The sequence below is a fragment of the Gambusia affinis genome, linkage group LG15, assembly GCF_019740435.1.
Source record: "Gambusia affinis linkage group LG15, SWU_Gaff_1.0, whole genome shotgun sequence".
NCBI lineage: Eukaryota > Metazoa > Chordata > Actinopteri > Cyprinodontiformes > Poeciliidae > Gambusia > Gambusia affinis.
Window position 1 is genome coordinate 24982784 of NC_057882.1, and position 16247 is coordinate 24999030.

General features: G+C 37.1%; 2 protein-coding genes across 3 annotated transcripts in view; one reads left to right on the forward strand and one right to left on the reverse strand.

Annotated features, from left to right (window-relative positions):
* Nucleotides 1–2259: 2259 nt before the first annotated feature.
* LOC122844660 (sodium- and chloride-dependent GABA transporter 2-like) lies at nt 2260–10740 on the forward strand. Its single transcript, XM_044140346.1, has 14 exons — nt 2260–2490; nt 2599–2733; nt 3494–3634; nt 3776–3854; nt 4759–4891; nt 5126–5260; nt 5349–5452; nt 6562–6686; nt 6952–7064; nt 7152–7289; nt 7428–7530; nt 7788–7888; nt 8481–8651; nt 8879–10740. Exons 1-14 carry the CDS (start codon nt 2301–2303, stop codon nt 9050–9052), a joined length of 1842 nt encoding a protein of 613 aa, XP_043996281.1. The 5' UTR covers nt 2260–2300; the 3' UTR covers nt 9053–10740.
* Nucleotides 10741–11121: 381 nt separating this feature from the next.
* Nucleotides 11122–16247, reverse strand: part of p4ha2 (procollagen-proline, 2-oxoglutarate 4-dioxygenase (proline 4-hydroxylase), alpha polypeptide 2) — a 33991-nt gene continuing 28865 nt past the window's right edge. Inside the window, exons 13-15 of one of the 2 annotated variants that reach the window (XM_044140347.1) lie at nt 14295–14363; nt 13827–13923; nt 11122–11939 (exon numbers count right to left, since the gene is read on the reverse strand). In XM_044140347.1, coding sequence (XP_043996282.1) covers nt 11869–11939; nt 13827–13923; nt 14295–14363 — 237 coding nt within the window. In that variant the 3' untranslated portion in view covers nt 11122–11868. The remainder of the gene's footprint in view (nt 11940–13826; nt 13924–14294; nt 14364–16247) is intronic. The other variant, XM_044140348.1, reaches the window with a different exon arrangement.

Sequence of the window (16247 nt, forward strand, 5' to 3'; positions counted from 1 at the left end):
CATGCAGCCAGAATGAGCTCACTGCTTCTCAGCTTCTCCAGCTGGTGGGTTTAACAAGTCCAGTCCTCCTTCAGAGCATCATCACTCTAAAAAACATTCAGACGTTTGGCTCAATAGAAACAAAATGAATTCTCTTTGTCTGTCTTTTTAAAAACAGAGGATAATCATTCTGCTTTATTTCAGCAAATTCAGAAAGTGAAACTCATATTTCATAAATTAATTTATTGGCTATTTATTATCATGAGCGAAATACAAAATTTAGTTTCCCAGAATATTAGAAAATACATTAGACCTATGCTGCATCCAAATATACAAATGGAAAGTTTAGTGGAAGGTAGAAGTGTAGTCAAAAATGATGCCTTTTGCTTAGAAGTGATTTTGAAACCATATTTTTGGAAGCATATTTTTATTTTTAAACATTGTATACAAATGTTGGGTCGTGGGTTGGATTACAGTGAAGACCAGCCCGGCTGGGCCCCATATCACCACACCACTGACGGAACAAACATGACAGTTATTATGCATTGAATGTGGAAACTTATTTCGGAACTAATTTTCTTGGATTAAAAACAAGCCAAACAGTTAAGATGAGGAACAGAATAATTTTTCTTGTGTAGAAAGGTTTTGAAACTTACTGAAAAGTGTACCCTGGATTTAGATTTATTATCAAATAAAATGATGTTGCTTCCAGTCAGAAGAGACATGTTGGTCATATTAAAATGTTACTTTCAATCTAAGTCGGTCAGAGGAATGAATAATTCTTAGACTACACCTCAGGCAATGTTTAATGAAAATGAATCAAAGGAAAGTGGCTTTACTGGAAAAAAGCATCATTTCATTTTCTGCTCTTGTTGTTTCAGGAATTACAGTATTTTAATTAAAGCCAAAAAGTCTAATAATGCCTAATAGCTGTGATAGTTTATTTTTTTCCTCCCTCTTTGCCTCAGGTTAACTGAACAACATTTGTTTTCTATTCTTTTTCTCCTTGTGCTGAAGCCGAGTGGCTCAGGCTGAGCTGAGCTCTCTCTGTGCTCATGATGCTTCTGGCTTAGACAGCAGAACAATTTACTGATCAGTTTATTTTATTCTTTTTTACTTTTTTCTACTGCTACTCTTTACAATGCTCTAAAAGTTCTTTTCACTTCCCTACAGATTGCTTATTTTCTGCTTTGTGTCACATTTCTTTGTCCTAGATTTTTCCAAGTTTTTTTTTTGTTTGTTTTCAGATTTATGTAAGGCTAATTCTGTGACAGTGGCTGATTCTTTCTGTATTTAGATTGAATTACAGCTCACAATGAGCTGTAATTCAATCTAAAGATCTGGACAATGAGTGGCACAGATCTGGACAATGAGTGGCATCTGAGAAAGATGTGTTTAGATTGAGTATATTCTTTATCTGAAGATGTTTTGCAACTAAAAAATTGACCTCCATTTAACAAAAGTCTAAGAAAACAGAGTGACACGGCAGAAAGGTGGAAAAAACACACAGCCTAAAAATCACCTGGCTGGACAAACAGAAGAGCAGATGACCTAAGAACCCAAACCAGAGACGCCTTGTTCTCTGGACTGAACCTGCACACAAAGCTCATCACTCAGCTTCCTCCAGAGCCACCTGAGTTATTTCTGGATGTGACCTATAAATATGACAATACCTTATATCAAATATAATTAGCAACTAAAACGATTCAGGTTATCATCAACATCATTCATTAAACAACTACAGAGTTAACTAGTTAAAAATGCTGTGATGATAAATCAAAGAAACATCACAGATCTGGATAATGCCATAGCGATTCCTTGTAGTGCCTTCAGTAATGGAAATAATTTATCCTGGATTATTTTTTAAATCAACAGCCAGTCCCTCCAATCCAGGAGTTTCATGAATTTGCATGCCCTCATGGCAGCAGCAACTTCTTAGGGTAGAGGTCATATCCCATAGGAAGCAGTGGGTCCTCAAAAAGTAGTATTTGTTGGAAAAATGGGCCAACATATAGGTGCTTAATGCTAAAACACACCAACACACACACTTCCAAAGAATAAAGCCAGATAATTCTTCTCTACACTTTTTACCCCTTCAAGTAAAGAACCTCCACTGCGTCTCCTAATTTAAATAGTTGCAACCCCCGTTGATAAGAGAAGTCCATTCACATCGCTGCATCTCTCTGCCGGCCCCCATCACACACACCCACACACACCGTGGCATTTATATACTCCTGCTGCTCAGATCGCTCAGCATTTAGGCCTATGTTTCTTCAGAGGAACTTTTTTCTTCTATCAAACTAAAGATCTGAAGACTGAAGATGACAACGAACAGGATGAAAAGCAGCGCAGCGCTTTGCGTATTAAACGGACACACTCAGAAGTCTAAAGAAGTGGAGGAACGGGGCCACTGGGGGACCAAGGCGGAGTTCATCCTCACCGTGATGGGGGCAATTATCGGCCCTGGGAATATTTGGAGGTTTCCATATCTTTGCTACAAGAACGGAGGCGGTGAGCGCTTTTACGCACAAGTGGCGCTCCGGCTTTCTGGCTCCTCAGCTGCCTTCTTACCCTATCTCCTTACTGCTGTCATTTTTTGTTTTGTTTTATTTTTTATAGGTGTGTTTTTCATCCCATACACCGTGTTCATATTTACGTGTGGAATACCCTTGTTCTTTCTTGAGACTGCGTTAGGGCAGTACACCAGCCAGGGGGGAATCACATGCTGGCGGACGATTTGTCCGCTTTTTCAAGGTAAAACACGCGGAACTATTTTAATGTTTCTTTAAAGGTCTCACTGAAATGTTAAAACGTAGACTGTTTAACGACATTATGGATACAACAAGTCTTTACTTTTCTACAAGGTCAGACTTTGATGAATTTTTAGACTTTTCATAGCAATTGCAGTAAATTATTAGCAAATATGAGCTAAACTTTAGGCCATCAAATCTCTCATGCAGTGGCGGTTCTTGTTATGGGCTGTGAGGCCAGTTGTTGGCAGGGCGGGATGGGAAAACATTTTTTATGTCTTATCTGTTTATTGTGTCTTGAACAAGTTTGCATTGAAGTAAGTTTCTCTTGCTTGTTGGTGAGTACTGGGAGACTTGACTGCCTGATTTCTGCTAGTAAAAAAAACAATCAGATAATTACTTAAATTTCATTCACAAAACAAAACTTTTTATTTTCTTCATTAAACAAATGTTGAATATTTAGAAGGATAATGCTGATAGTTTCCTTGAACCACATTTTAAAGTGTCTCAATAAACATCAAACTGTTTGACGTCTCCACCAGACAGACAGTTAAAGGCTGGAACTAATACTGTTCAAATTTTAGAAGCTGCTGTAATAAAGTCATATTGGAACATTTTAAAGTCCAATTAGGATATTGGGGATTTTGTTGTTTGACATGATAAAGTAATTTATCTTAGTTAGGTTTGCATTATTTTCTAAATGTTTTACTTGAATGATATAAAAATTTTATTGAACCAGAATCATTTCTTGTCTTTCTCCTCAGGCATTGGTTATGCCAGTCACCTTATTATTGCATTCAGCGCCACTTCATACATCATAATCCTTGCTTGGGCGTTTTTTTACCTGTTCTCCTCCTTCAGCTCAGACCTGCCATGGGCTTCATGTGGGAATTACTGGAACTCAGGTAGTTCCTGTGATGCTGCTTATATACAGATCAAAGCATGAAATACTGTAAAACCAATTTTATATTTTAAAAAGTATAAAGCTTCATGTAGTTTTATGTGTAAAATTAGCATTCTGGTGCGTTTTTATGTTTTCACATTAGACTCATGCTTCGACAACCGTCTGAATCTGAGCCTGGAATCACGACTGAACACTACGCTTCCAGTTGTAGAGTTCTGGCAGTAAGCATGACTTCACAGTTTATTTTATATTTCACTCATTGATATTCTCTGGTTTATCTCTTTAATCAGTAATCCCCATTTCCCTTTGTCCTGTTTCCCGTCTTTCAACTTTTATTTTATTGGTAAACCCTTTTTGTCCTTGAACTTTTCCACTTTGTTACAACTACGACCTTCAAAGTTTGTTGTTGGAGGTTAAAAGGGGGTTTTACGTAAAATCAACTTTTCTGAGCTGAGCCGTATTGTTAGGTCTAAATTACCTCAACACAGACACAAAGAAGAGACAAGAGTCAGAACTTAGTTTTACCTGCAGGGAGAACACAGTTGAAACCCAGTTACAGATTTCAGCCTTGAAGCTTCAACTGATTCTTATCCTGCTTTTATTAGAATTAGGAACAGTAGTTACATGACAGTGCAGCCCTGGACGGACGGGGAGTAAAAAACAGCTGCACACTTACATGAACACAACTCATTCATACAATCTTCAAAAGCATATTTCTTATCAAAAGCATCTCTTATCATGTTTTAATGTTGTTTTGAAACTACACACTTATATTGAATTTTAAAGCCTAATTCAGATTAAATAGTCAGATTAAAAGTCAATGACTTGCTCACCTCAGTTTATAATGACAACTGGGATAAAGTTGTCTATCTGTTCAAGCTCATTGGATTGCATCTCATTAACTTGGTAGCAATCTCACCTACTGATCAAGCATATGGTGACAGTGGAGAGGAAGGCTGCAGGACAGTTGGTGTCCTCCAACAGAACCAGGATCACTATGGGTCACAACGGACTAGCACTGACAGAACAGACACAGAAACAGAGACAAAGTTCATTTTGTTTTCTTGTTTTTCAACATTTGTCCTAATCTTTCATTCTCACCCCATCCGCCACCTCTCTGACCAGACATCGAGTTTTAAAGATCTCTGGTGGGATCGAGGAGGTGGGAGGGCTGAGGTGGGAGCTGGCGCTGTGCCTCATCCTGAGCTGGATCATCTGCTACTTCTGCATCTGGAAAGGAATCAAGTCAACAGGAAAGGTCTGACACTTCAGAGATCAACATTATTTTTTACATATCAGTGTGTGTGTGTGTGTGCGCGTGTGTGTGTGTGTGTCTAATATGACAGAAACAAGCAGGTTGTGTCCTTCTTAATTTCTTTGCTGTATATTGTACAGCAGTTCCTATTTGACATTTGATTTCATATCATTTTTGTTTTCTGTGATCTGTAAAATATATGAAACATCTTTTCTTTTCTTTTCTTTTCCCACACAGGCAGCGTACTTCACAGCTACCTTCCCTTATGTCATGCTGTTTATTCTGCTGATACGAGGCGTGACCCTCCCAGGAGCTCTGGATGGGATCATTTATTATCTCTACCCTGACATCTCTCGCCTCTCAGATCCCCAGGTAAAAATATATATCCAATGCTTATGTCACACTTATTGAGAGCAATGTTCAAATAAGGCACAGATTAATGTTTGTGCACTTTCTTCAGGTCTGGATGGATGCTGGTACTCAGATCTTCTTCTCCTATGCAATCGGCCTTGGTTTCCTCACTTCTCTGGGGAGTTATAACTCCTTCAACAATGACTGTTACAGGTAGGTTCAATAAAACTCCTCTGAACATTCACACATTTACATGAACCACAAATGTGGGATTTCATAACCTCACACACAACCGTGTGTGACTGGAACCTGAATGAAAACAATACATGAAGCATCAGTGAACAAGCAGCAGCATCCTCAAGAATAACTCATTTCCCAGTCATATCAGATGTTTGGTAGAAGTTAAAAGCAACATGCCAATATTTGAATATTATATAAAGCCCTATTTGATCCATCGTGCAGTAAAAATGTAGATTCTGATATAAATGCAAAAGTACCAAGACATTTCTATCCAGTTAATCTGAAGAGTAGCCATGATGAAGGAATACTGAGCTCAGGTGGGGGAATACACACAACTATTACCCATGTGCTGCATGAATTTCATCTGTTATGAAGGAGATGATAGAAAGACGCCACAGTTAGAAGGAAAGTTATGAAAATGTTGCCACAAGTCACGAAGCACAAACTTCAAAAACATTAATACATGATCCAAAATGCTAACTTTTTGCCCTGCATGAAAATCCTCTGAAACAGAGAATTATCACTGGTCCCCTGAACACACCATCATCATGGTTATTTCAAGATCATTAATTATCTTTGACAATAGAGTCCAACAGTGAGGGCCAATTTACAGCATTAGAAAGTCAGAAAAAATGTCTGCTTTTCAGGATGACTTGCTGTGAACAACAAAATGCTGTAGAATTTCTTTTGACTGAGTTTGACAAGAAGCAATTAGTGATGTCCAGACTGCAGGGTCACTGCAGGGTCTCTGCAGGGTCACTGCAGGGTCACTGCGGCTGGTACGACTTTGGAATGTTACCTGGCTGCAAATGGCAGGATGTGTCCAGATCTGGTCAAAAATAGCAAGGCCAGTGAACAATGGTTGCTTGGTCTTTTGTGTTAGTATGTTAGTGTTGTGCAAACTGTGTGGCTTAACTTTTATATTAAACTCCCAGACCGACTAGTTTACAAAGCAAAACAGAAATGAACAATGTGAAGAAGAACAGGCTATGACTTTGGTTTTATTGTGTTACTGTTAGTGTTTTGTTACCCACATATTTTACATAAAAACTTTAATGTACATCTTGTTTTTTTCCATGCAGGGACTGTTTCTACTTGTGTCTGCTGAACAGCGCCACTAGCTTTGTGGCTGGCTTTGCCATTTTCTCCGTTTTGGGCTTCATGACTTATGAACAAGGCCTGGACGTTTCTGAAGTAGCAACATCAGGTTCTTACTTTGAACCATATTTGATATATCTTAAGTAAATGTAGCACACAAATAGCATTATCCTAATTTTGACAAATTATTTTGTTTTGATGAATTGAATCACAGATGCAGTTTATTTAAATTGCCATGTTTAAATAACTGAAGATGATTATTTTTAAATACCCTTTTTAAATATGGTTTTGAATAGATTCCAGGTCTGTGATCCATTTTCTTCATCCATTCTGTATATTTCTGATTTTATTTGTTTTAAAATAAATATTTTCAGGCCCTGGGTTGGCATTCATTGTGTTTCCGCGCGCCGTGGCCATGATGCCGATGCCTCAGGTGTGGTCGGTGTGTTTCTTCCTCATGATCATTCTGCTTGGACTAGACAGCCAGGTAACAAGACTCAAGTCATATAAATAAATGAATAAATAAATTGATAAGTGTAATACATGTTTGTTTCCCTTAATGATTTCATTCCAGTTTGTTGGTATAGAGTGTGTGATGACGTCTCTGGTCGATCATTTCCCTTCTTACCTGCATCAAGGCTACAGGCGGGAGCTGCTTCTGCTTGTTATGTCCTGTATCTTCTGCATGCTTGGATTCTTACTTGTCACTGAGGTTTGGACATATTAATAAAGACAGGGCGTGAGAGAATACCAAGCATTTAATGTTTTACATTTGTATTTTGACTTTTACATGTTTGTGTTAATTAAAATGTTATTTTGAACTAAAAGCCACATGGCATTTCATCTGAAGGGTGGGATTTACCTGCTGCAGCTGTTGGACCACCATGTCTGCAGCGGCTCCACCCTGCTGATCCTCTCCTTCTGCCAGTCTGTCAGCATTGGCTGGGTCTACGGTGAGTCACTGGCACCTGGATTCATTTTACTGTTCTTGATTTTGTAAAGTAATAGGTTCACATTGAACTTTGGCAAATGCATACCCATAATTATACCAAGAAGCTTTTTATTATTATTATTATTATTATTATTATTATTATTATTATTATTATTATTATTATTATTATTATTATTATTATTATTATTATTATTATTATTATTATTATTATTATTATTACCAGTCAATCACTGAGTCCCATTTACCTTTAACCAACAGGTGCAGACCGTTTCAACGATAACATCAAGGAGATGATTGGCTATCATCCATTTCCTTTCATGAAGTACTGCTGGCAGTACATCACTCCTCTGGTTTGCTTTGTAAGTAAAACAAATCACTGACATCATGTCTGACATTGTGTATGTTCATTAACATAAAGATGCCAACAGGCGTTAGACCAGGAACAGAAAGGCTGTTTCAGCATCAGCAACATTTCAGCAACAAGGCAGTTCAAAGTGCTTTACATCATGAAAACATAAAAACACCATAAACATATATTGTCAACAATATCAAAAATTATTTGATCATTAAAATCATCAATATACATATATGTTGAACAATGTTCCATTTATTGTGCTTCAGAAGCATCTAATCATGTTGGGTTTTAATTCTGTTCATAAAATAAATGTTATTAAAGCATCAATACTTTATTTTTAAGTTGATCTCAGTATCTAGAAACATTTAATTCATAATCTATGACCTCCTGAGGAATAAATATGTTTGCCTGGAGTATTAATGTGTCTATGTGTTTCCTTGATTAATGTGTCTGTTCAAAATGGGAAAAGTAAGATGCTCTTTTACTGGTCCAGTTAAAAGACTAAATCAAATTACAAACCAATGCAGAACTCCTTCATCATTCAGTTTGTGGTATTTAATGTTTTCATAAATCTAATCTGTCTTGTCTCTTCACAGGGAACCTTCATCTTCTCGATTATCAAATATACTCCACTGAAGTTCAGTAACTCCTACGTTTATCCGCTTTGGGCAAATGTCCTGGGATGGTTTTTTGCCACAGTTTCTCTTTCACTCATCCCACTGTTTGTGGTTTTTAAATTAATCAAAGGCCAAGGCACCCTCCGACAGGTGGGCATGATCTCAGCAACAACATTACAGACACAATCCAAGTAACACAACAAGCAGGATTGTTTGTAAAATCAGCACAAGATTGGGATAGCCTAGATTTTCTTCTCAGCAAATATTTAACCAGAGACACATACATATAAAATAAACTATGCTTGACTTGTTCATACATCACCCCTAAAAGGCTATGAAGACAAAAGCTCATGTTGCTTTTCACGTTTTTTCCTCAGCGGTTCCTATCGCTCTGCAAGCCCGTCGCTACCTTCAACCAAATCCGCAGCACTTCCACACCGGAAAGTGACAGCAGCGCTCCGTACACAGAGCTCAAACCTCTGACCCAGACGGCCGGACTCACTCAATTAGAACCAACAAACTGCTCAGCCGAGAGGCTGACCGTCTACTAGCAGAGAGATCCAGGTCTGAGTCACTGAATGTTCTGACAACAAATTCCTCCAATCCAAACCTGGAGAGGATCCATCCAGGTCCACGATCCACCTTCAGCCACAACTCAAGAATATTTTATATCTATATTGTTTTCTGAGAAAGTGTACTTTCTGTATATATTTTCATACATATATTTTTATATATATTCATATATGTCATCATTTGAGCTGCAGGGTTTGCTGTACATGAACAAGAAGACAAAGAAGTAACCAAACGAAGCAAATTATAAGGGACATTCGGTGTAAATATCCAGTCAAATATGGGTTATAGATTTAGCTGTTTTAAGTATGATTATTCATATCAGCTTTGAACACAGAATACTTCACATTTAAACAGCTTTATTAGGAGATGTTTAAGACAAGCCTGTATCATCTGACCTTATCCAATGTTCAGAATCCCTTCATCATTTTCACATTTTGTCTGAACTAAAATTGTTTTTCTTTGTTTTCAAAAAGGCTCAACCTCAGTCGGATTGGTTGGATCACATCTGTTAACATCAACTCTTGCACAAATCTCCAAATGCATTTAGTTCTAAACTTTGACTGGGCCATTCTCAGACATAAAAACAAGCATAATCAAGGAGAGAGACATGCCCAAACTTGTAATGTTCATTTATATTCTAATCCTGCTTAAACTTGATCTTATTTTATCTCAGGGTTGTCTGCTGTGTTTTTGGGTTTAATGAGGTTTTTCTGTTCACTAAAGTTGTCTAAAAAGCCTCTGAAAACTTCACAGATTAATATTTCATTTTCTAATTAGAGGAGTCCTGAATGCAGTCAGGTGCTCTGGAGTTTATTTTGGGGTCTCAGAGTGAAGAGGGGCAAATAGAAAAATTTATCAAATTTCCTCCTACCTCTGAAAATGTGGCAAAATGTGAAAACCCTCAACAGATGTGAATATTTTTGTAGGGCACTGAGCAGAAGATGTTTTTTTTTTCTAGAATCACTCATGCTAAAGCATTATTATTACATGTGAAGCATTCCGCAGCAGCAAACCTAAATATTATCCAACCAATTGTTAGAATGCATCAGTGCCTTAATGCTTTCACACTTTGATCTGTCAGTCAGGCACCACGTTAATAAAATATCTCTTTCATCTGCCCCACACTGGAGCCATCTGAACTCTGCAGAAGCTCCGTTACATCTCTAATGCAGTGGAGCACATGGAGTCATGAAGGCTCAGTCACGTACCACATTCCAGGTGTACACGAGCCCCAACATGTTCACCTATTAGCAAGTGTGTGAAGAAATTATATTGATGTTTGAAGTAAAACTGACAAATATAAATGAGATTAAACTAGCAGGTGTTTGTCATTTACTCATACCTTTCCTGGAGAAGCCCAGCAGGCCAGGAAAACGCTGAACTGGGAGAATTTTTCACACGACTCATTCACATTACTTAAACATTTAAACATGCTGTAAAGACTAAACACAATGAATCTGTTCAAAGTTGATGTTTTTGTAACTGGGCGTGTGTTTAATATAACTGTAATATTAATTGTTAATCTTAAGAGTGTTTTTTTTCTGGAATCTGTGCTGCCCTGACCAACTTTTGTCACTTTGTATCGGTTGTTGATTCTAACTTTGGATCAAAGGGTTTCAGATGAACTGTTTGTTTTTGCAAGGCTACAATAAAACATGTATTCAAACCACTATCAATATTGTAATAAACAGAAATGGGATTTAGTTTGGCTCATTATTTATTATCGCCAGATGCATTTCAAGTAGGTGAAAATGCAAGATTCAACTCTGCCCAGTGATGGGCTGCTTCTGCTGACAACAGAAAAGGAACATTATGAAATAGAAAAAGATAGATGTCTATTTCCATAACTTATATACGGTTTTTAAGTCATAGTTTGTGGACAGGGTCCGTCCATCTTCCACCAATTTTGATCTGAATCTGGAAAGAATCCTCGTACCACCACAAGGTTTCACTGCTGGAATGGCTTCTTCAGAGTAATTTATAATAATAATAATAATAATCATAGATTACACTTGGTGATCAATAAAGAACAACAATTGCAAGGAAATTAATAAAACACATTGTTTATTGACCTTTTGATTAACAACTTGGGGAATGAGAATACAAAAACGTCATAATTTAACCACACTATAAATAAAAAAAATGCACATAATTTGTAGACAGTGATAGTGAACATTTTCACCATAGAGCTTAAATTGCACTTATAGTCCTTTAAAGCAGTGGTCCCCAACCACCAGGCTGCGGACCAATTGGTACCGGGCCACACAAGAAATAGCTCTATGTAATGTAATGAGTCTGGAGGAGCTTTTATTTTGAAAATCCTAAACAGGATGCGGTTATGTCTTGCGCGCCAACATGCACCAGAATGAGTAAGAAACAACGGTATCGATCTCAAACCTCACAACACGCGCGCCGCCCCAGACCGCAGAAAATTTACAAAGGGTTGACCGGTCCGTTGTACTAAAAAGGTTGGAGACCACTGGTTTAAAGAAACCTTGTCTGACTCCTGTCTGACAAAACTACCTCAAAAGAGATGTGAATTTATGAAAATAAAAATGTTGAACATGATATTCATTAGGGTTAAATTCAGAATTGTTGTCTTTTAATCGTCTGCTCAAACAAACCAGGGTACTGAAAAGAATGACTGAGACACTGAACTCTCCCTCAGCAGATGGATGTCGGTTCCCACTTTTTAGTCAAACAGACATGTTGAAAGGTTTGGCACAATGTGTCTGTGTTGCAACATTTCGCCTAAATCAGGCACTAAGGAGGGTAAGCAGACATGGAGCGAGCTTCAGTCCACTTCCGTCAGGCCGCATGGTCTCCTGAACTCTTGTCCGCGCTCATGTATCCACTTGTTCGACACTATTCACACATTCAAAAAATAAAAGTGGTTAAAGGGCATCTTCTGTGATCAGAAGAAAATGTTTGAAAAAACAGTCGCCATCTGAATGGTTCTGATTTGTATAGAAAAAAAATAAAACACTTCTTAACATAGAAACTTTTACACAGTGAGGAAATGTCACACCTTGTCGAATTTGTAGGTTTACTTATACTGCAAAGAAATTAACAGTCTAGAATTATTATGGTGTTTAAAAAAAGTGTTAAATTGGTCTGCACTTGAAATAATCAGGAAGAATTCAGATTTGCTCTGACCAGTTATGTGTCCATGACACACACATATTACACATGATGTTCCTTTAAAAAGGTTCTGAACTCAACTTGTTGCCTGTCAGAAAATTTCTAATTTAAATCCTCTCCTCAGAACTTAATCACACAGAAAACCTGTGGAGAAAGGAAACTTTGAGTTGCAAAGCTAAATTCTAGACACATTCAGGATTTAGAAATTATACGTAAAAAGAAGGGAAGCAAAGTTCCTGCTTTGACGTGCACACACCTGGAGACCAACTTAACTTAGGTTTTTGTTGACATCAGTCTCTTTCAAGTTCATCAGGTGACTCAGCTTTACCTTCAACTTCCAAATATTCTTAGAAATTTGTGCTTAAATAACCACTTCAGCACCTGACTTATAATGACATGTGCCTCTAAGACATATCAGTAGTAATTACTCATGGCCAAATTGTACATCAGAGAAAAATGTAAAAATCTGAAGGTAAAATGTGTTGGACTGAAAACAGCTTTTTGAGTGAGCAGGTGAGAACTGGCAAAGTAGATAATGTAAAATCTCTTCAAGGTTTGGGATTAGAGTAATTGGTGTGTAAGCATTAACATCTAAAGACACAGGACCTGAGGGGCAGGAGTGGAGTCAGGTGTGTAGGTTATGTAGAACTAGTGTAACTCTGTTGTAACTCTGTCATTTCAACAATATACATAATATACAGTAAAACAAAATGATCATTTTCAGACCCATATTGCTATAGACTGAGGTTCAGACAACATAAACTAAAAAACTAAACTGGGTTGTCTAATTTTCTTAATTTTATAAAGAAGCTTTGTTTATAAACAGTTCCCTCAAACAGAACCAGCCTGTTTTAAACTCACCGGCTCTGATGCTGCCACCCCGACAGATGATGGAAAATAAAACACACTCTCCATAAGATTGCAATCTGACATGCAACTGATAAGAAAACCAAACTATGATGTTTCCTCCACAGCAAAACTGGAACTGATGGTGGCTGTGCAGAAACTTCTAGTATGTAGGTAAAATAAAGATCCTTGAGCTGGACTGCAGTGTAATATGTGGCAGTTGTGTAATATATTTGAGGTTCCAGTCAAGCTGGAGCTGGGTTGTTTTGCTATGACAGGAATACTGTGTGGTCGTTAAGGGAATGTCTCGTAGAGTGTAGAGCATCTCGGATGCCAGGAAATTAGCAGTGAAAATCGATTTTAGACAACCAATTCTGTAGCAGCAACACTGACTCCTTTCACAATTAAAGAGCTTTTCTCAAATTGGTCAACATCCAGTCATGTTTGAATGAGCTGCAGAGACATTTGAACGGTTGTGGAGTCAGCTTAATGTGTGTCAAAGACATTTTAATACATCCTCAGGAAACCAACTCAACTGTTAAATGAAGAAATTTGAACATCTGAACATTTAGTACTTAAGAGCACAAACTAGTGAGGCACCAAACTTTAATCAGCCAATCTTTTATTTATTGGCAGTAACCAGTGATCTGCTGTGAGACCACTAAAAAGATTCTTTCCCCTTTTTACTTTATTATATATAAATTCAATTCAGTTCAGTCATTTATAATTTTCTCACAAATCTAAACTGTAAAAAGTAAATCTTACCCCATTTACTTCCTACAAGAACTGGACAGGCTGCATGTCGGGTCCTGTAGTCTCCTTCTCCACTTCTGAAGAGATTATACCAGAACACTGATGTTCCCTGTAGACACATGTTTCAGTTTTTCATTTATTATTTATTCAGTTCAGTTTTATTTAAATAGCATATCTCTCAAAAATAAAGTCAAATCAAAGTTAAGAAGATACATTCCAATTGATCCTCGTGATAAAATAATGCAGTCAAGTTCAGTTTTTATTCAACAAAGGAAAACATATTGTAAAATGTACTGTCTATAGTAGAGATTAGAACACGTTTCATTATTATTATTATTATATTAATTATTTGGTAATTACTTAAATATACTGCCATCATCAGAATCTTTTTTGTAAACTTTGTAAAGAAGAAAAAAAGAAAAACTCACATTCAGTAAAAAACAACAACAAAGACCAAACAGCAAGTTCAAGTTTTATCACCTTTCTTGGCCAGATTGAAGCCCCAAAGTCAGGGAAGACTGTCGCTCCTCCGGCCTCAACATCACTCATCTGTGAACCAACACAGAAAACTTTACCACCACAATAACAACTCTATGAATATACTTATACCCTCTAAACAACCATTTAAGGTATTTTTAACTGTTTTGTCCTGTCAGACTGATAAACATTTTTAGTTAAAGATAATGGAAGAATTTAATAGACTGACATGCATCTATCAAATAAAAAGATTTAATAAGAAGATTTAAACCTCATCTGCTTTTGCTGAGTTAGAACGTCTGTAATAACAGGTGTTTTGCACTTGAAATAATCAGGAAGAAAAACGTCATAATTTAACCACACTTTAACCACGCCTGAACAAATCTGAACATTTCTCTCACTGAGAGATAATTTTTACAAAGCAACACAAATTGCTCAAAATCCCTGGTACAGTGGAAATTAGTTGTTCTAAAAGGAGATTTTGAAAACTGCTACACCATTTTTCAAAACATTTAACTGACATACAATTGAAAAATCTGTAGTCTGGACTTGTTGCCATTGGAGTGTAAATGAAGTTATGGCACTTCCAGACCAACAACTTCATGCTATAATCTTGCTGTAAAGTTACACGTCATGGAGGATACACATATTTAATGTAATACAGCTGGCCTGGAAGTGAAACCTCCCTGAGTGCCAAACCCAGTTTTGCTGTCATCAGATGGTAGATCATTTCTAAAAAGATAGTAAATTTGTTTTTGTTCAAACCATTTTGAACAAAAACAAACTCTTGACTCCAGTCTGCAGTGGTTCTCTGCACAGCAGCAGAGTTCAGTCATTGACTGATTGGCTGTGTGCTTTACTTTAGGATATGATTTTGGTTGTAATGGGTACAGAAAGTCTTTTCTGCATTTGACATCTGTTTACAACAAGATTGCCTGCTTGTTGCTGTCACTCAATTTATCCTAAATATTAAGTTTAGATCTGTATTTTGTTTTCTCAGAGGTAAAATAGAAAAGCCATTCTCAGAGGAACAAAGTGGTAAAAAGGACACTAAGGCAGCCTGAAGTGACCCAGCACAGATTTTCTTTTACTCTTATGTGACCTATACTTAATCTTTTCATAACAGACAGAAATGAAATCAGATTTTATAAATGCGACCCAGGCTCTGTTTCAATCAGCAGGTACAGCAATCAGTGAGCTCCTCTGCTACGGTGTTTAATTAATGTCGTCTCTGAAGGGTTTCCTGCTTTCAATAATTATCCTTTTTTTTCTAAAAAAAAAAAACAGTTCTCTTGTATAGAGGCCATGGTGTAATGTTTCACTTCTTTTTCACTCACAAAGTTTCCACTGACAGAGTTTGACGGTATAAGAACCAACCAATCTGTCTTAATTTTTTATGACGTACAGTGGGGTAAAAAAAGTGTTCAGCCTTTAGCAATTTTCTTTTAAACACTTCAGTGTTTTAGAACATTAAACCAATTCAAATGCTAGTCAATCCCAAAATACAGTTTTCTAAATGAAGATGTTTATTATTAAGGGAGAAGAAACTCCAAATCTAAATGGCCCTGTGAGAAAACGTGATTCCTCCCCAAATCTTACAACTGGGTGGGCAACTCTTGGCAGAAACAACTTGCAATAATTTGCAATGAGTTCTACAACTGTGGAAGAATATTGGCCAACTCATTATTGCAGAACTGCTGTAATTCATTCACATTGGAGGGTTTTCCAGCAGTTTACGGTCATGCCACATTGTTGTTTTCTACTAATATTTATATGGTTTGATGTGCAAAAATGGGAAATCAGGAAGAAGGCAAACACTTTTTCATACCACTTTATTAAAACAAACATACCTTAATATTGTTCATCATATGTTGGATTTTGGTGTCTTATGGAAGAGGACCTCTCATTTTGGTCTTTTCCTAATCTCAAACATTCCTGACCTTTTTTTTGACTCCA